Genomic DNA, 21,047 nt, shown 5'->3' with positions numbered 1-21,047 from the left:
AGACCTTTTCATGATTCTTTATTCTCTGTCTAAAATTAAATCGTTCCTCTTGTTTATGAGCCAACCTTTTCTTACCAGTTCAAATCTCAAGTGCTTTATAAGACTTCCCAAGGTTAGCTTCTCCATCCGCTGTGTTCCTACGGCGCTTGGTCTCTATCGCTAATAACACTTAGTACTGAATGACAAAGTCTGTTATTGACTTTATTCCACTCCCTAACCTCTAAGCTCTACAGCAGTAAGGGTTGTGTTATCGTCATGGTTGTTCCTTCAATGTCTGACGCACAAGGTTCTAACAAAGAGCTCATTATCTCAGATCCAGCCACGGTGCAGAAAGAGACGGTGCAATCAGGGGACAGAACCCATGTGCTCTGAAAGTCAAGAGCAAAAGCTGCTTATTTATCGTTTCCATAAATATGAACCAACTATCTTTTGGAGACTGAAGTATGGCTACACGTGGTCTGTTTAAATCTGCTGATGATCAGAGTTACTCCTTGGTATCCATACAAACAGAAAGGACTCTCACAGTCAGGCTTTCTCTCTCCCAGTCAGATAGATTACGGTGAACTTAGGAAGTCTGGGTCTCCTGACTTTTTACTAACAGGGAGTTCCTTGGGCTGTCAATGAGTTAATCCAAGTCTCACACGCAGCCAATGGCTTCTACGGCCCAGGACAAAGCAGGGAGCAGGGTGTAAGGTCACCTTCACAAGGTCAGCCTCTGGACACACAGGAGATCCATCACCCTGGCTCTACCATGACCAATTGCTACTTCACACCGGATGCTTTTGTTGAAAGTACTTTCCTGTTTGGCTCTGATTACCTTGAGATTAAGAATCTGACTGGCTGTGAAAATGCAATGGAATTTACATTCAGAATTCACAAGATTCTTATGCTACCTCATTATTTTAGGATACAGATGGTGTCAAATCCTAAAAGTCATTGCCAAGACTGATGTCAAGGAGCTTACCACTTATGTTTTCTTCTAGGAGTTTCCAGCTCTTACATTCAGGTCTTAAATTTACTTTGAGTTAGTTTTTGTGTAAGGTGTGAGACAGGGGTCTAGTTTCATTCTTTTGCATGTGGCTGTCCAGTTTTCCCAACACCATTTATTGAAGAGATTGTCCTTTCCCCATTGCACAGTCTTGGCTCCTTTGTTGTAAATTAATTGACCATATATGTGTGGGTTTATTTCTGGGCTCTCTATTCTGTTCCATTGATCTATGTGTGTGTTTTTATGCCAATATCACACTGTTTTGATTACTGCAGCTTTGTAATATAGTTTGAGGTCAGAAAGCATGTTACCTCTAGCTTTGTTCTTCTTTCTCAAGATTGCTTTGGCTATTCAGGGTCTTTTGTGGTTCCATACAAATTTTAAGATTATTTGTTCCATTTCTGTGAGAAATTCCCTCGGAATTTTGATAGGGATTGCACTGAATCTGTAGATTGCTTTGGGTAGTACGGACATTTTAACAATATTAATTCTTCCAATCCACGAGCATGAAATATCTTTCCATTTACTTACATTTGTCGTTGTCAATTTCCTTCATCAATGTCTTATAGTTTTCATGTATAGACCTTTCATCTCCATTAAATTTATTCCTACCTAGGAATTTTATTCTTTTTGATGCAATTGTAAATTGGGCTGTTTTCCTAATTTCTGATAGTTCATTGTTAGTGTAAAGAAATGAAACTGATCTTCATAAACTGATTTTGTACCCTGCAACTTGACTGAATTCATTTGTTCATTCTAACAGTTTTTTTTTTTTTGGTGGAGTCTTTAGGGTTTTTTTATATATAAAACCATGTCATCTGCAAATAGAGTCAGTTTTACTTCTTCCTTCCTGATTTAGAGGCCTTTATTTCTTTTTCTTGCCTAATTGCTCTGGCTAGGACTTCCAATACTACGCTGAATAAAGTGCCAAGAGTGGACATCTTCAACTTAAATAATTTCCCACCTTCTTTTCTCAGTATCTCTTTGGAATGTCTATTAGTTGAGGACATATTAATCAATAAATTTTATTAGTTGAAGAAATATTAATCAATATCCAAAGAAGTATTCATAATCTGTTCTATTATTGTAATGCATTTGCTTACAATAAGCTAAGGTGGTGTACGGGTTTACCAAGATCTAAATATTTCTCTAATCCAAGTTTCTTATGAATATGTGCCAACAATGGTTTGGAAATTAAGTAAATACTTTAAGAAAATAAATGGCAATCCAAACAAATGTGGGTTTTCTTTTTTTATAAAGGCAGGTTAAAGAGCTGTGCACACTCCACTGGTAAATTATTTCAAAATCAATATTCTGACCCACATAGTCCTTGGTCAATCATACATCTAAAGCTATGCTAGCTCACTCCACTGTGACTGAGAGGAATCCAGGGTATCAGGTGTGTGTGCCAATAAGATGCCAAAGAAACAAAAACATGAGCATACAAAATAGTTCTAGTCTTCTAGAAACAATCTAGGCCTTTTTAGGTGCTCTAAGAATGCATGAACTCTTTTCTGTGTCTAGCCTTTTATGTCACCTTGTTGACAGTGCATGGCAGAGGTAGCTGGTCTAAGTGAGGGTTCTCGACTCACCGAGAGAAAAGAGTGGTTCAGAATGACACCACCTCTACTGTCCCTCAGATGCCCCCAAGTAACCTGTGAGAAAGGAAAGGCTTTCACACAATTACATGTCTTAAGTCTCATTTCAATAAATCACCGGGACAAGAATGAAAGCCTGCTAACTCTGAGTCTGGCTTTGCTGCCCCTTGAGAGAGTATGATGTGTATGGAACGTGGCCCTGGTCAGAGAATCTCTGCTGAGAGCCTGCCTAGGACTCTACCTTGACTCCGGTGGCCTCTGGTGAAAACTGCACCTTATTAGTCAAATGAGCTAGAGTGCCTGCTGTGCTCTGCACCTGGGAAGCTCAGAGAAATCACGCATCAGGGTTTCTTCAGCCCAGACAGAGCCAGTGAGATCTGAAGATGGATCTGCCTTAGAACTGTGGCCTAAAGCCGTCAAAACTCATTGAAAGGATGGTTGACTCACAACGAAGCCACATTAGAACCGTGCATTTAGCTCATCCTTCCAAAAGCCATGAAGTTAATAACTATTTCAACCAGAGCTTGCTATTAGAATACTAATCATAATAGCGTTCCATCAAAATGACTTGATTTTAATGACTTTGCAGCTTGATCTGAACACAAAAACCATGTCAATACAGTCAACCACTTGTGATTATACGAGTGATTATACGAAGAGAGAGGACTGGTCCTTCTTTGCAGGCTGCTTTTATAAATAATTACGCAACTTGGTTCATCAAATATTGACTGAAGACTTAACACCAGCAGGCGCCGGTGCCTCAGGGAATTAAGAGCTGGCAGCGCTCACGTTTGCACAAGCATTGCACAAACCCAATCTAATTGGCACAGCAAGCGTGTGGCGTGCTAGTGCAGGATTATTACCCCATCAGGTGGTCAAGGAAACTGAGGCTCAGGGAAGTAAGGAAGACGGCACCCACAGTCAACAGTGGGGCTGCAAACCCAGGGCCCTTCACGCTCACTCTGCCACCTGGCAAGTCAGAGCTCCGTCCCCCAGGGGCTGGAGGTGAGGATGCAAGAGCAAGACAGTTACAGAAATAACCAGATACTGGATGGAAGGCAAAGGGAGGCGGCACTTCTGTGTCGTGGTGGGGGGTGGGGTCAGGGAGGCCAAGAGAGGACGTGCGGAGGGAAGGATCTGGGCAGAGAAGAGGTCCCCACGCTGGAGGGACCGAGCAGCGGGCAGAGGCTAGAAGGAAGCCGGAGCCTTACCCGACCCGATCCCGCCCGGCGGGCTGGAGGGGGGAGCAGATCAGCAAAGGGGGTGACAGCAAGTGTGGCAGGTCTCAGACGGACACAGAGGACGTGTGTGAGGTCAGCGAACGGGAGCCCCCGCACCGACCAGCACAGAGCTGGGCCCCAGCAGGACCGACTCGCAAGAACATGAATGGCAGGAGCAGACGGGAACCCCTGGGCTACTTCAGCAGGCAGGGGCAGAGGTCACAGGAGGAGATCAGAGCGACGGGAGGAGCCTGAATGAGCCCTGACAGAGGCAGAGGCGCCAGGCAGAGGGGCTCAGGGTCCCAAACTCACTCCCCCCCCCGCCAGTGCCCCGCTGCACCCTCTGATGAGAGCCAGACGGGGGGGTCTCACTTCCCGTTATAAACAGCATTGGAGGGGGGAGCTGTAAGCGAGAAAGTCACTGAAGAGGTGAGGCCACAAGGACCCTGAGAGTGAGACACCGCGGTGACGGTGACACGCCGGGGAATTGCGCCACAGACCTTAGCGAAGGAATTAAAACCAAAGGCAAGTCAGATTTCGTAGGAAATCTGGAAAAGGAAGACATCTGCAGAGGAAGATCCAAAACAGATCCCAGCAAGGAAAAACAGGGAAACAGCCCAGACAGCAAGCCGTGGGGAGTGTGTAAGAAAGACACCCGGAGGGACAGGGGCACCTCTCAGTCACTGAAACCACAGATCCAAAAGCAGATGCCAGATTGCTGGCATCCAGCAAGCAATGAACATAACTGTCACAACAACTAAAGTAACATATAACATCATAGATATGTTATACTGTTATAAAAAGGCAGGTATCTTCAATACAGACATAAATTCTGGAAAAGGCACAAAGAGAGGAAGTAGTTCCGGGCGTGTGCGATTATTAAATGCTTCAGGTGTTGAGTGTACTTTGTTGCAGGGACGCAGCCCAGGGAAGAGGAAAGCAGACGACCGGCCGGCAGCGAGGGAAGCGACCAGGAGTCTGACCAGACTTCCCCCGTGTTCTCACACGGAGAACAAGGACATTGGGAAGAGCTGACACACAACTCTGACAGTGCAGCGGGACCAGCCCGCAGTGCACCCCTGGACTGTGGAGCCGGCCAGTGTTCTCAGGTCCAGGGTGGCGCCTGGGTCAGAGCACCCCGAGACGGTGCTGAGTCTCGAGCCCACAGCCCTGGAGGCCCTGGGATGGGGATGGGGACGGGAGGAAGTGACTTCAATGAGTGAATTCTGGCCTAACTGTGCCCTCTCGGAGTGGCAGCTGAAGGAGCAAAGGGGAGAGTGTGGAGGAGGCTGGGCGTCCTCACAGGTGGCGCGGGGCTGTGGCAGCGGAAGGAGAAGAAAGCCGTGCATTCCAGACTCTGCCCAGGTGTTCACTTTCAAGGGTGTGGGAGCCCTCCTGGTGGTGACATTTACCAGGGGAACCCAGCACATGCAGGTCGGGGAACTTTGTGGAGGTGGCTCCTGAAACGCAGAGATGACATAATTACAGAGTCTCAGCCCTCATCAAACTTGGCTGTCTGCAAAAAGTTCATAAAGTATGTTATGATAGCCAAAAAAAAAAACAAACAAACAGTGGTGCCATCATAAAATCCAGAGATCAATACTGGAAAAGGTCACAAAGAAATGTAAATAGTTATATAAGACATTAATAAAGGATCGATTTACAAACGTGGGAATCACTCATTCACGACTAAGAAGCTCTTCTGGAAAAAGAAAAAAGAAACCAGATGGGTCGGGTTTCTCCGACCCAGGTGCAGTCCCCACTCCGCGGGCGCCCCATGACTCCTGGAATGGCCCTTCAGCTCCGCGCGGCTCTGCGATGCCCATGTGGCCCCAGGGAGGGTGCAGATGAGGGCAGGGATCCCCAGCCGTCCTGCTGACAGGGATGGACGCTGCATCTACCCAACCGCCTGCAAAGAGGCATGAGGAAGCCCCATCCAGCCCACGAGCCAGCGGGGCAGCCGCTGAGGAAGGCAGGTCGGGGAAGGCGGGTGAGCAGGAGCCAAGAAGAGAGCCGTGGATGTGGAACGGGGTCCGTCATATGCACGGCTTCTAAGCCATCAGGGAAAAGTCACAGGTAACTGAAGAAAAAGTGCGGGAGTTAAAAAGGAAAATCTATTTTCAAAAAGATGGATCTACACCTTGTTCTAACAAAATATATCTCAGATGCGTCAAACATTTCATATAAAAATGTAGAAACAGGAGCCATACAAGGGTGCTTGTGAGTATTATTTGTCCCTCTGGGTGTTGCCATCTTTCTGCTCATTCTACTGGGGTGATCTTTTCTTTTCTTATTGATTTGTAATATCTTGTTATATGGTAAGGAAACTTTCATCTATTGTGGAATGTGCAAATATCATCTCCTATTCTGTCCTTTGCTTCTGAACCTTGTTTATAGTGCCCTTTGCCATAAAGAAAGTTTAAATTTCTTCACAGTCAAACCTGTCATTTCGGCTCTTAGGCTTAGAAAGAATTTCCCTAACGCACAGTTTTCTCACATGAAAATGTAAGATATATGTTGTCCAAACAATTAGCTAAAATTTAAAAGACTGAAAATGTCCAGGCAATGGAAGAAAGGGAATTTCCTTAAACTGCCTTCAGGAATGAAAATTGGAACAGCTTTCTGAAAGACAGTTTGTTATTATGTCTTCAAATTTAGAAACACATGTACTCTTACGCTTAATATTTCCACTTCCAAGAGTTTATATTCAGGAGGTAATCAGACTATCGCATGTATGTACCATGTATGTACAATGATGTTCACGTGCAAAGTGCTTATCGAGCACCAGGGGAAGTTCTAGATGTCTTTCAATGCAGGGGAGGGGAGCCTAGTTATAAACAAGTTGCTTTCATAGAATAGATTTCAGCTACTTTCAAAAAATGATATAAATATATCTATATGCACTGAAATGGGAAAAAACCTCCATAATACATTAAGTGTGGAAAGTGGTTTATAATGCAGTACATATAATATGGTACAACTTTTATAAAATCTGCGCATGCATATACAACATGCACAGGGGAGAGGTTTCAAAAGATGTTTACTTAGGGTCTCAGCCTGGTGGCCTTAGGTGATGTTTTACTTCCTGTGCGTTTTCTGTAATGCTTGACTTTTCTATAGTAAATGTTTCTGTGGTCAAGAAAAACAAAATATTTTTCTTTAAAAAAAAAAAAGATTGGAGTAACAGAGAAGAAGAGGCCCTCTTTCCTAGAGGCTGGCCTGTTTTTTAGTTTATAAAAAAAACTGAGGTTCTTATTTCTGTATAAAATGTGTAAATGTAAAGTTTCTGTGTAGAGGTTCCAGAACTTCACCTGCTGGCAGCGGCAGGCAGGAACTCCTGCCTTTTCATTATGAAAAAAGGACCTCTGCAAAGCTGCTATGATGGCAGGATGCAAATGCCCGCAGAGGAGGGACGCGCCTTTGGCTGCACGGGGTCTGGCTCCAAGGACAAGTGCCTGCTGATAAGAGATGAGACACTGAAAGCTGGAAAGGGGAGGCAGAGAAGGACAGCTAGCAAGAATACTTAATTAAGGAAAAGAGGAGAAGATGATGGTGTAGAAAGTGGTGGCTGTGAAAAGCAAGTTTCAAACGAGGTAAGTGCACCTGAACTGTCACTCGCCAAGATCACCTATGTTCTCAACAATGCGCATGCAAGACACGGGGCAGCGCTGCTGACGGCTCACTGCCAGAGCCAACGCTGAAATGATGAGACCACAATTCTGTTTCTAAAGGGACGTGGGTGGCTTATTGCTCCCTGTTGAAAGGCTGAATTCTTGGTTCAGCTATTAAAGGAGAAGGGGCAGAAGGAAGCCCGTGAAAATGGTAAATGAGCCATAGAGATGCAAATGTGAAGGACAAATTTTGTTACAAAATCGATAGACCAGGAGGCTGGCTAAGTACAGACCATTCCTACCGGGAGGGACAGGAAAGCACTGAAGGTCCACAGAGGTTAAAGAGGGGACTTGCTGGAGAAGACCAGACATTCACAAGAGAAACGGAAAGAGTAATTTCAGTTACAGTTAAAACACATCAGTTACTGGAATAAAACAGTTTCACATCAAAAGAAAACCAAAGCCTTAACAGGGAAACGCAGAATTGCACCCAGTTCTCAATGTGGATTCTCAGTCCAGTTAAGTATGAAGAAGACAAGTTTGTCAACCTGTGAGTCATTGACGACTCCAGTCCCCACGTGGTGCCGTCACCAGGAGCTCACACAGAGGAGCGTCCGCAGGACCGGCAGTCCTGCACAGGGTCCCGGACAGACCGAGCAGCGCCATGGGCAGGCGGCAGGTGTGAAGACCCCAGTGTGCCTGGGAAGGAGCCCCTGCAGACCCAGGTGGAAGCTGCCAACATCAAACTCAGAAGAGATGCCTCATATGAAATGCGAATTTCTTTGTAACTGGAGCACGTGAGACAATGCTTAGAACGACAGTTTAGATTTGCACAGCTGCAGAGTTCACAAAGGACTTTCACAGCCTTTAAAAATGTTACTCCTGGGCTTCCCTGGTGGTGCAGTGGTTAAGAATCTGCCTGCCAATGCAGGGGACATGGGTTTGAGCCCTGGTCTGGGAAGATCCCACATGCCACGGAGCAACGAAGCCCGTGCGCCACAACTACTGAAGCCCGCGCGCATAGAGCCCGTGCACCACAAAGAAGAGCAGCCCCCGTTCGCCGCAGCTAGAGAAAGCCTGTGTGCAGCAACGAAGACCCAACGTGGCCAAAAATAAATTTAAAAAATATTATGAATTCAAATTTATCCAAAAAAAAAAAAAAAAAGTCACTCCTGCTCTCAGTCCGTGTCATGGGAGCCAGGGCAGAGGGGAGGTGGGCAGCAGCCGGCGCCCTCCTTCAGCCGGGACCCAGCTCTTGTCACCATCACCTACAGGGGGTGAGAAACGAGACCACCTGGAAGGGTCCCGCGCACCCTCAGCCCCAGTCTCCCTGCCCAGGCACGACACCCACTGAGAGCGGTACTGGGCGGAGCGACCGGACCAGGCCCTGAGGTGAGGAGGGGTCAGCCTTGGGTGTCACCAGACCTGCCGCCCCACATGGGCCGAGGGAGGGGAGGCAGGACTCGGCGGCCGCAGACGGGGCAGCTGACCAGGAAACCTCTTCCTTCCCAACTTCTTGAGGAGTCGCTACTGAAATGGCTTATTGGTGCTGGGCATTCAAATGGACATCAACAGTGGACACAGTCACCTGTGGACTTTTTCTTCTTTTCCGACTCCAATCCTCACGCCCTCTGTGCTTACAGTGCCACCAGTAAGACTGCGGAGCCCCCACTCTCACCCTTGTGGGTCTGCACGCCTCACGCCCCGCCAGTCCCGGCTCAGGAGTCCCTCTTCCTGTCCCAGCCCCCTGTCGAGCCCTAACGACCCCCGACACATGCCTCCCGGCTGAGCGCGGTGGCCTCTCAGGCCTCTCTGAAGGGTGTCTCATTTTATTTTTTTAAAAACTTTTTGGCAGATTGATTGATTACGATTGATTTCTGCGTTGGGTCTTTGTTGCTGTGCAGGGGCTTTCTCTAGTTGCAGTGTGCGGCTTCTCATTGCAGTGGCTTCTCTTGTTGCGGAGCACGGGCTCTATGCGCGCGGGCTTCAGCAGTTGTGGTGCGTGAGCTCAGTAGTTGTGGCTCGTGGGCTCTAGAGTGCAGGCTCACTAGTTGTGGCGCCCGGGCTTAGTTGCCCCGTGGCATGTGGGATCTTCCCAGACCAGGGCTCGAACCCGTGTCCCCTGCATTGGCAGGCGGATTCTTAACCACCGCGCCACCAGGGAAGTCCAGATCTCTCATTCTGAACAGTGTCATCAACACTTCCTTCCACTTCATCACTTCAGACCCCTGAAGCGGCCCACCTTGTCAAATGGGTTCACAAAGGGGAAAAACATTAGAGAAATAGTAAGAAAAGTGAGCTGAAACACTGGAGATGAGTTACAAGTGTTCATGATAGAAAGATATCAACTTCCCAGCCAGAAGTGCATGAAGGAGTTATTCAAAGCTCTTCTGAAAACCTGGGTTAACGTTTTCAGTGACGTTGACTTAGGGAACTGAGCTCACAGGGCCTCTTGAGAGAAAGGACCACTTCTTAAAGCTGAGACCTGTCCCCCACGGAGGAGAGCATGTGGCCACCGGGAGGTCATCGAGGAGCCCAGGCCCACCTGCTGTGGGACAGACACACGTGGGGCGGGGGCAGCACTGGGGTTCAGATGTGAGGTCAGGGCAGAAGCTTGAGTCAGAACGGCAGGGCGAGGTGGACACATCACCCTGTGACCTTAGGGATGGAGCTGACACCATGCAAGGAGACCCCAACCTCCCTTCCCAGTCCACTCTCTCCTTTGAGGGAGACGGCGGCCCACCACACCTTCCTTGACCACAGCCTCTGGGAGAAGGTCCTTGGAACCCGTGTGCTCCCGGGAACCAGAGGACAGAAAGAGGGACGTGAACAGGATGGCCTGCCAAGAAGCAACTGCAGAAACATAACCTGGGACCTGCTGGAGCCAAAGGTACAATGAAAGTCGCCGGGGATATGCATGGTAATTAGAGGGTAATTAGAGGGATGTGTCCTAGGCACCGACTCCCCGTCTCTCTGCTTCGCCCTGACCACTGCTCACCTGCTAGAGCAGAGTGGCACCAGGCCACCCCCATGCCTTCCTGGAGGCGGTGGCACTGGGACTTGAGGGCCAGGAAGAGTGACTACCACAGGGACGTGTGTCCAGCTGCTGAGACGCCTTCCCATCTCCTGGAAGGACGTCCCTCTAGCTCGGCAATGCATTCAGTCAAGGGCACCCAGAAGGTTCTCGGCTGGGATCCTGCCCAAAGACCCGCCCGGGAGGCATGGGCAGCAGAGCTCACTGTGGGCAACAGCCCCGGAATGAGTCCACAATTTTTATTGAATATACTAAGTACACAACGGAGTATGTCACCAAAGTAATTTATCTTTATAAGAACATAGCTTAATTTTTGAATGAAATAATCTATTTATCCAATAATTATATTCCAAAGATTTTCAACAGGGCTTGAATAGATGACTATATTACTGCTTAGCTATCCCATTTTTGGTTTTGTGGTTTCTGATGCTTTAATTAGGAAGTCAGAAAGATCAGTCTACTAGAAAACCATATTTTCTTGATATTCAAAGTTAAGGTTTATGGTACAGAGTTTCTTAGTTTTTACTTGTTAAAAATCAACTGGGGAAAATTTTTACCTGAAAATTCCCAATTCCTCTTAAGGAAGTTCTGAAATGATGAATTAAAAGGGGAAAAAACTACCATTTGACTTTTTTTTTTTTTTTTTAAATTTTATTTATTTATTTATTTAAGGCTGTGTTGGGTCTTTGTTTCTGTGCGAGGGTTTTCTCTAGTTGCGGCATCGCGGTGCGCGGGCCTCTCACTATCGCGGCCTCTCTTGTTGCGGAGCGCAGGCTCAGCAATTGTGGCTCACGGGCCTAGTTGCTCCGCGGCATGTGGGATCTTCCCAGACCAGGGCTCGAACCTGTGTCCCCTGCATTGGCAGGCAGATTCTCAACCACTGCGCCACCAGGGAAGCCCTTCCTTGACTTTTTAAGGTAAGAATGTAACGTGCAGCCTCTGCACCGCCACCAGAGCACCTGACCCCTGATCTTCCTTCACTCACAAAACATCCAACAGCAAAAGCAAATATCATCATTCAACTTTCCACAAGAGATGCAACATAAGTTATTTCCATCATTACAAAGTTGATATACAATCTCAGAAATTTTGAAAAAATCGGAAAATCAAGAAAAAAAGTCCTACTTAACAAGAAAAGCACTTTCACATTTGGATGTATTAACACCAGACTTCTCCTAACTTGCTAACAAATGGGGCTGCGATCACATTCCAGCCTTAAGTCTCCTCCCAGCCTGAGCTTTTCCTGCTGTGGATCTTACAGGCATCTCTGATGACTGCAGACCACACGGCAGTGAGATGCTCACCCCCGTTAAAGTTCAGATGGAGTCACAACCCTGGAAGACCCCGAAGGCTGTCAGCAGTCTTACCTCCTGCGTCCTCACCGCTGGAGGAGCTCTCGGGACTCGAGCAGCTGGGGGCCTCTGGCGGAGGGGGGACCCAACCCTCAGGAGGCAGGCCCACGGTGTAGAGCCGTCGCGCAGGCTGGACCTGAGTGTCACCACCTGCAGGAAGAGGCAGGGACAGATGCCATCAGACGTCTACTTGCCAAGCAGCTTCTCCAACCACGTTCACTGAAGATGGGTAGCCAGAGCCGTAAATACTGATGTCAATCAGCCAAGCATTTTGCCAGCAGAGTCACTAAGCTATACACCCAGCCAGGAACAAGGGGTGAGCTATGATTATTTAAATTCACATTAAGTTACTTATTATATAAACTTCTGGGGTTTTATAATACGGTATAAAAACATAACTAATTCATGAATAAGAAGCAGAAAATAAAAAGACTCCACGTAACACACCCCTCATGACCACAACACGAATTTCAACATTTTGGTGCGTAACCTTCTGGACCTTTTTCTCTCTATATGCTAACAACATGTATGCACTGTGTGTGTCTGTACACACCCACACACAGACACACACACATCTTAATGGGATCACGCTACACATATTTTATCATTATACACATATATATTATATGTATAATATCATTCAAAAGTGAATATGATAAAATATTAAGATATATTTAAACTTACATACTCCTAAAGGCTACATGATATTCCATGTTATTGGCAAATTTAACTATAATTTAACCACTGTCCTAAATTTTGCATATGGAGGTTGATTCTAAATTTTCACTATTACAAGCAGCTGCTATGACCATCCTGGTTGTACATAACTTTGCACAAGTGACCACGTGGTTCCTCCAAACAAATTCCTGGAAATGGACCTGCTGGTCTGCACCGTCCAGAGGCAGCTTCCGGTGCTGCTCCCCACGCTCTCAACGCTGGGTAGGATCGACGCTTTAGTCTTCATGCTCTCATTCAAGATATGGCAAAGTAACCTTTATCCAACACAAGTGGATATCCCAATTAGTCTTTCTCAGAAAAATGAATATTTTACTTTAAAAACGACAAGGACTGAGCAAAATCACTAATGCACATATAACAGAATGTGTGGTTTCGAGACATTTAAATTGTAAAAGCTTTGGAACACTTTCAAATTCTTCTGCCATCAATATACTTCACTTCTGTGAAGCTAAGGGGCAAGAATGTAGTTCTTATGTTAATCTGACCCACCCAGTTGATTAACGACTGTGTTGTTACCACTAAGATCAAGGGCAGAGCAGGGACGTGCTTCCAGGCAGACCATCCCCTGTCGGGTAACATCAACATTTGATCATTTTTCACAGAATACTTTTGGGAGCTTTGAATCAGCTAACAGAACTTGGAAACACTACTGCTCACTTAAGTATCAGGATGAACACAGGCAGCGCCGCGGACCTGAGGCAGGATATGACTCCTGTGATGAAGGGCAAGGATGCACCTGAGGGCAGAGCTCTTCCCGACGCTCCCATGCCGAGCACGCGCTCATCGGAGGCCAAGCCTGCGGGCTGAGGAAGGCGATCTGCTGTCTGAGCGTCAGGGTGGCCAGGCGCAGAGCGCAGCTTCCCGGCCTGGGTTTCCCTCGTCTCTTCTGGTAGAAGATGGCTCGTCGCTGGACGGCGGTCAGATGTTGTGTTTCACTGCTCACGGCTCGGGGCTCAGCAGGGCCACAGCATCCCCTCGCCCACATGTCGGGCCCGCAGGGTGCGGCTTGGGGATCTGGACGAGGCATGTCAGGACCCAGGACCCCTTCACTGCTGACAGAGGCCACCGTCTCCCTAGGAAAACCGGGGTGGCCGCAAGGCTTCAGAAGAGGTGACTTAATCAGCTCTCCTCTCGTTGGTCGGCTGGCTGAGGTCCGAGGTTCATAATTCTCACCCTTTCTGGCTCTGGGTCTGATTTGCCGGACACCCACTCGAGCCTGATTTCATGCCTAACCTCTGACTCCCCCTGCACTGTGCCTGTCCACACGGCCCCCTGCCCACAAGCAGACATGCACGCCCTCCGCCAGGGCACCGCCACTGAGCCACCCTTGGGACGGCTGCAGCCTTTACAATAGGTGTGTTTGTGTCATGGAGCTCGGGGTACAATACTGCTTTTTATAATTCTTCTGGGATTACCTGGCTCTTTAAAATATATACAGATATAAAGCAATAACAAAAAATAAGGGTCCAACATGGGCTCTTGAGTGACAGAAATTCACCAAAATGCGTACACACGAATTGTTGTGGCTGTTTACAGATAATGCCCTCATCTTTAAGAACAAATGGAACTATCAATGCCCTTTTGAAACAAACAGACGCACTTCTGTAAAGTGAACAAATAATTATCAGAATCACCATGCTGTGTCCTAACTGTACAAAGAACATTTTCTCAACGTCATCCAAGGACTGACTGACAAAGGCCCCCTTCCTCATTTGGCTGCTTCTTCCAACACTGAAAAGACTTGGGCACACCTGCAGCTCTACTTCTCGCCAAACTGTGTCCTCCACAAGCATCAACCCTTCAAACGAATTCTCAGATGACCTTTACAGAATGTTTCATATGACCTGCACACAACTTTTATTTGTCTATTTGATTGTGATTTCATTGTTTTGCCTTTAGCCAAGAGTTCTCTTTTTCCAGCTGCAAATGAATTTTTTCTTCAAAATTCCCAAGACATATTGCTTCAGAAAAATATGTTGCTCATTCAGGATTAAAAAACACTTAAGAAACTAGGGCTAGAGGGAACTTCAAATGACAAAGAGCATGCATGAAAAACCCACAGCTGACACTACACTCAATAGAGAAAGCATGAAAAACACATGGCTGACATCATACTCCATTGAGAAAGCCTGGATGCTTCCCTCTAAGATTAGGAATGATTACAATTCACATTCTTGCCACTTCAACATTATACTGAAAGTACTAGACAAGATAATTAGTCAAGAAAGAAAGGAAGTAAAAGGCATCCAGATTGAACAGGAAGAAGTAAAATATCTCTTCTCACAGATAAGCTCTTGTATATAGAAAACCCTGAAAAATCCACATACACAAAAAAACTGTTAGAGCTGTTAAATTTGGCAAAGTTGTACGATACAAGATCAACACACAAAAATCTGTATTTCCATATTTAAGAAACCACTGCCTAGTGCAAGGTCAAAGGATTTATTAGTATTTCCATACACTAGCAATTAATAATCCAAAAAGAAAACAATTCCATTTACAATAGTATCAAAAAGAATAAAATACTTTGGAATAAACTTTTTTTAAGTATAAAATTTATGCTGAAAACTACAAAGCATTGTTAAAAGAAATTTAAAATGACTTAAATGGAAAGCTAGACTAAATTCATGGATTGAACAACTTAATATTGTTAAAATGGCACTAATCCCCAGAGTGTTCCGCAAATTCAATGCAATTTGTATCAAAATTCCAACTTCCCTTCTTTTTTTCTTCCAGAAATGGACAAGCTGATCCTAAAATTCATATGGAATTGTGAGGGACCCCGAATAGCTAAAACAATCTTGAAAAACAATGAAGTTGGAAGACTCTTACTCTGATTTCAAAACTTACTACAAAGCTACAGTAATTAAAACAGTGTGGTACTGGCATAATGACAGACATAGAGACCAATGGAATATAACTGAGAGCCCAGAAATAAACCCAAACATCTACGGCCAGTTGATTTTTGACAAGGGTGCCAAGTGGGGAAAGGACAGTCTCTCCAACAAGTGGTGCTGGGATGACTGGATATCCACAGATAAAGGAATGAATCTGGACCCCTACCTCACACCATATACAAACATTAACTCAAAATGGATAACTTACTTAAATGTAAGAGCTAAAACTATAAACTCATAGAAGAAAACTTACATGTAAAATTTGTGACCTTGGATTTGGCAACGGTTTTTTAAATATGACACCAAAACACAGGCAACAGAAGAAGAAATAGATATAATGGACTTAATCAAAATTAAAATGTTTTATACTTCAAGACACCATGAAGGAAGTGAAAGGCTAACCCATGGAATGGGAGAAAATATTTGCAAATCATGTATCTGATAAAGCTCTAGTGTCCAGATTATGACCACCTCTTACAACTCAGCAACAAAAAGACAAACAATCCAATTACAATATGGGCCAAGGACTTATACACACATTTCTCTAAAAAAGATACACAGATGTCCAACACACACATGAGAAGACACTCAACGTCACCAGTCATCAGGGGAATGGGAATCAGAACCACAGTGAGGTGCAGTCTCACACCTACTAGGATGGTTATCCTAGTAGGATAAGAAAACAGAAAATAACAAGTGTTGGCAAGGGTGTGGAGAAACTGGAACCCCCCTGCATGGGTGGTGTGATGAAGAATGGTGCAGCTGTTGTGGAAAACAGTTTGGCTGTTCCTCAAAATGTTAAACATAGGAGTACCACGTGACCCAGCAATTCCACTTCTAGGTTTATATCCAAGAGAACTGAAAACACATGTCCACACAGACACTTGTGCAGGGATGGTCAAAGTGGCATTATCGATAAAAGCCTAAAAGTAGAAACAACCCAAGTATCTATCAATTGATGAACAGATAAACAAAATGTGGTATATCCGCAGAATGGAATATTATTCAGCAACAAAAAGAAATGAAGCACTGATACTCGTTACAATTCAGATGAACCTGGAAAACATGCTAAGTGACAGAAGCCAGACACAAAGGTCACCTATTATGCAATTCCACTCAGGCAAAATGTCCAGAATACACAAATCTGTAGAGACAGAAAGCAGGTAGGCATGAATGGGGATGACTGTAATAGATATGGGTTTCTTTTGGGGTGTAAAGAATGTTCTGGAATTAGTGGTGATGGTTACATAACATTGTGAGTATACTAAGAATCACTGAACTGCACATTTTGAAATGGTTATGGTAAACTTTAGGTTAAATGAATTTTATCTTTAAAAAATATGTTGCTGCATGTAGTATGGAGTTTTCAGAAAAAGGCATATAAGTTAGGCTCATTTGCATCTGTGAAATACTAAAACTCTCAGAAACGCCTCCTCTATTTGTTGCCTGAAGCCATGAGAAAGGGTGTGGGGGTCCTGCCCACCAGACCCCTCCCCCCTCCAGGATGCTTGGCGGCCAGAGGGTGCTCTGGAAGGGGAGAAAGTGCGGGGTGTGCAGAGATGCAGGAACTGGACGCCCCTCTAGGACCCGGTTAGACTGCCCTGGTCACACCACATCCTCATTAAACACTCCCCCTTAGTTTAGGCCGTGGCAGGTGGCCAGTCTACACTGTGCAAGGCACACTGCGCTGCCTTAGACAGCAAGCACCACGCGCAGGGTCTGCAGTCTGAGAAATCACGCGGGTGGAGAGAGCCACCGAGAACACGGGCCGAATCCTGCCCTGCGGTCCTCATGGGACCTCTCCTCTGTCCCCATCACCATGCTGGCTGGGCCAACTCCACCCGGACACTGGTGTCTATCCTGTCCTATCCGCCGACTGTGCCACAAAGCCACTGGCACCAGCCACCACAGTGTGATCACCAGTCAGCCCCATGGGTGCCCCACTGCCCATCACAGCTCAGGCTGCAGGCAGCTGGGGCCCACCCCCAGCTCCTGGCGGAAGATGGAGGCTCCCCACGCTCAGGGCCCCCTCATCCACTCACACCAGGCATCTGCTCCATGGGACAAGCTTCTGAACCTTCCGTACGGGTCATTTCACGTAATCAATACATTCTGAACCAACTTTACATCAGCATCTTGATTTTCAGTTCAACATCTTCATACTGAACAACAACAGCACCTCACAGCTGCCTGCTGAAATGACGTGACTGAACCTGGAGCTTCCGTGGAAAGACACCGCCCAGATTACTACTATTAGTGAATAATCACTGTTAAAACCGTCAAGTTAGAACAGGGAAGAAAATGCAAATAAACTGTAAAAACAAAATTTTAAAAAAGACTAAGAACACTGGTTCAGTCAAACTTGGACAGAAAACCAGGAACTCCCAGGGACGCCTGCTCCTCCTGTAGGCGGCACGTCTTCCCTACGGTTCCCGCCTTGCTAAGCTGTGCTGTGCTTTTTCAAAACCATGTGCGTCTCTCGCAGGTGGAACGGGTGTCACGTTAGTTTTCTGGGTAGCACCACAGGCGGGGGCTTAAGCACAGGTTTTCCTTCTCTCCTGGTTCTGGAGGCTGGATGGCTGAGATGGAGGTGTCACAGGGCTGGTTTCCGAGGCCTCTCTCCTTGGCGTGTGGATGGCCGTCTTCTCCCCGTGTCCTCACGTAGTCGCGCTGCTGTGCATGTCTGGGTCCTGATCTCTTCCTGACCTCACTAGTCACACTGGACTAGGACCCACCCTAATGGCCTCGTTTCACTTAATCACCTCTTTAAAGGCCCCATCTCCAAACACAGTCAACATCTTGAGGTCAGGGCTTTAGCGTATGAATTATGGAGGATACAATTCAGCCCACGACAGTAGGGTCTTTGAAAGGTAAAACGCATTAAATAGCAGCCACTATTCCTTAGTGTGACTCCAGGGGTGGGAGTCCACCCTACACCTGGCAGGCTCTCTGTCAGAACAGCAGCAGGTGCGCCAGAGAGTGGTGGTCCTGGGGGGATGCTACACGGGGGTCAGAGCATCCCAACCACACCGAGGCACGTGAGGACACAGAAAGGGAACTCGGCAGCCCCGGGTTCATCCTGCAGGACAAGCTTGTGGAGCCCCCCATCCTGTGGGGGGAAACGCTTTCCCCTCGTCCGCAGGCATCGGCCATCTCATGGGTGAAACAGGCGTGGGCACGATTATTTCTGGAGATCCAGCCTGTGGGCAGCAGGCATGCCTTGGGCTTGTCCGGCCTGCCGCTGAGATCTGGTCCAGGGAGGGTTGGGATTTGTGGACACAAGGTTACCGGGCCAGGCCAGCAGGAGAGACCAGCGCTCAGGAACAGAATCACTCCGGGACAGAGCCCCGTGAGGGGCCACTGCCAAAAAGAAACGGGACTGACCCGAGAAAGGGTGCTGGGAACTCTGCCCTCTCACGTCCACCTGGGCACTAGGGGCTGCCGCCAGGGCTGCCCCCACCTCGCCTGGCCTCCTTCCGTGTGTCCCGCTCAGTGGCCCCACGCCAGGCGACACCGCTGCACTGATGGGGAACCAGAGTGAGAGGAGCCTCCACGGCCGACCACCCCACTGTGTGAGGATCTTGGACAGACATCTGTGAAGAGCAATGGGCAGGAGACTAAAACAGGAGAGACGTCAGGAGCGCGTCCTTGGAGGACAGGGAGTGGGGCAGGGTGACAGGGCAGGGGAGAGGCCAGGCAGCAGGGTCCAGTCTCTGCGACCGGGAACAGCATGCAGACGAACTCAACACCAATGGCGAACCTGACCTTGTCCCCAGCTGGGGGCACCGATGCTGGCTTCTTCCCTCCCCAAGTGAAGTAATTGTCCTCCCGGAGCGTGAGCAGAACGACACCTGCCCGCCCCCTGAGGTGACACCCCAGTGGCCTGAGGCCAGGCACGTGCTTCCTGGGGAATGTCCAGGGAACCCGCCCTCACCTGTCATGGAGGGGACGCTCCTGCCCTTCACTCTCTCAGGAGCCACTTTCTCAGGTGGGTTTCTGCAGGCTGGACTCACTGGGGCCCTCTTCTCTTGGCCACGTGGAACCTCAGGATACAGTTTCTTCAGCACTTTTCCAACAAACACTACAGACGCAATCAATTTGCAAAAGAAAGGAAAAGAATTACTGATGGCAGTTTTATTTAAATTGCAAATGGATTTTATATAAAACAAAGGCATATCACAACATCACTACCTCAGGACTGCCCCCCTACAGGACACCATTGGGCTTGTCCCCCCAAGACCCTCCAGCACCGTCCCCATCAGAGGACCCCCCAGCACCGTCCCCCTCAGGGGACCCCCAGCACCATCCCCATCAGGGACCCCCAGCACCGTCCCCCTCAGGGGACCCCCAGCACCGTCCCCATCAGAGGACCCCTCGGCACTGTCCCCTGAAAGGATGCCGCCCCCCCCCCCCCCGGGCACTGTATGCCCCCACAGGTGTGAGCACAGGTAGGAGCTGCTCACACCTGTGCTCACACCTGGGGGCCGCATTGGGCTCACAGTTCTGTTCTTCCCTCACCTTGTCTCTGGCTGAATGTATGTGTAAAGCACAGACTGTGAGGTGTTTTGAGAATCTGGGTTTGAGGTCCTGGGCCCCAGCGCAGCCCCAGACAGGCTGGGTCCACGTCAGTTCACAGCAGACACGCTGGGCAGGCCCCAGGCAGCCCCGGCTCCTCCCTCCAGGGCACCCGCCGGGGACCAGCAAAGCCGGCAAGGTTCTCACAAGGGTGTGCAGTCTTCATTTGGCTTATTTTAGTTTACATTCTGCTCTAACTGGAGGGGGAGAGCTGCCACAATGAATAAATATTTCTGTCCTGATTTAAGTGTGAACAATGAACAGGTACAATCTCAAAACAGCATCCTAGAAAAGGTGAGGGGAAAAGGTTCATCCAGTGAACCTGTTTTAACCTCATTAAATTTAGAAACAAATCAGCAAAGAGAGAGAGAGCTGCTCTGGAGTAACCAAGCACCGTGGGGCAGAAATCGGGACCCCGGAGAAGGGCTTGAGTTCTTCAGACGATGAAGTGGAGGATGTATGTTTGGGCCACTGAGGACGCGGTGACGTGAGAGGGGAAGTCTAAAGGGGCCACTGAGCGGCTTGTGGGTCACAGAGGGCAGGGCCCTGTCCCCACGTGGAAGGCACAACCCTAAAGACGCAGACCACTCCTCATTTCATCATGTGCTCAGACGGCCCTTGCAGCAGAAATAACCCCCTCCAACCGGTCCTAGTTGGAAAAAACACAACTTGGGTCTAAAAACACAAAAGGCCTTCTCAGAAAACTATTCAAGCCCAGGCAGTGCTTGGCCGGGTGCCTGGGAGGAGCATGGGGTCCTGATGCCACCCGCCCGCTGGCCCGGTGGCCTGATGGCTGGCTGCCCGCTTGGCCAGGAGGCCCTGGATTGAAGAAACCGTCTCTGGCAACGATGCCCTCATTTACGGTCTCGGGTCCCGGCAACGCTGGACTCCAACCCCCACCTCTGCCTGGCTGAACGGCGCAGGGCCCGGCTCAGAATATTCCCAAGGCCTCTGCAGACGGCCCCGGGCAGCGTGTGCATCACGGGGAGACAGGCTGTTCCGTTAGACCGGCGCTCAAAGACACATCCAGAGGG

The 21,047-nt window shown here is 48.0% G+C and overlaps 1 protein-coding gene across 3 annotated transcripts in view; it reads right to left on the bottom strand.

Moving 5' to 3' along the window:
* Positions 1 to 21,047, bottom strand: part of ERICH1 (glutamate rich 1) — a 58,824-nt gene that overhangs the window by 25,362 nt on the left and 12,415 nt on the right. For all 3 annotated transcript variants that reach the window (XM_068532219.1, XM_068532220.1, XM_068532218.1), the window contains exons 2-3: positions 19,373 to 19,519; positions 11,819 to 11,953 (exon numbers count right to left, since the gene is read on the bottom strand). In XM_068532219.1, coding sequence (XP_068388320.1) covers positions 11,819 to 11,953; positions 19,373 to 19,519 — 282 coding nt within the window. The remainder of the gene's footprint in view (positions 1 to 11,818; positions 11,954 to 19,372; positions 19,520 to 21,047) is intronic.

Source organism: Eschrichtius robustus, chromosome 21 (assembly GCF_028021215.1).
Source record: "Eschrichtius robustus isolate mEscRob2 chromosome 21, mEscRob2.pri, whole genome shotgun sequence".
NCBI classification, from domain to species: Eukaryota; Metazoa; Chordata; class Mammalia; order Artiodactyla; family Eschrichtiidae; genus Eschrichtius; species Eschrichtius robustus.
Note: the sequence above shows the minus strand (reverse complement) of the source record. Positions and strands in the feature narration are given on the sequence as shown.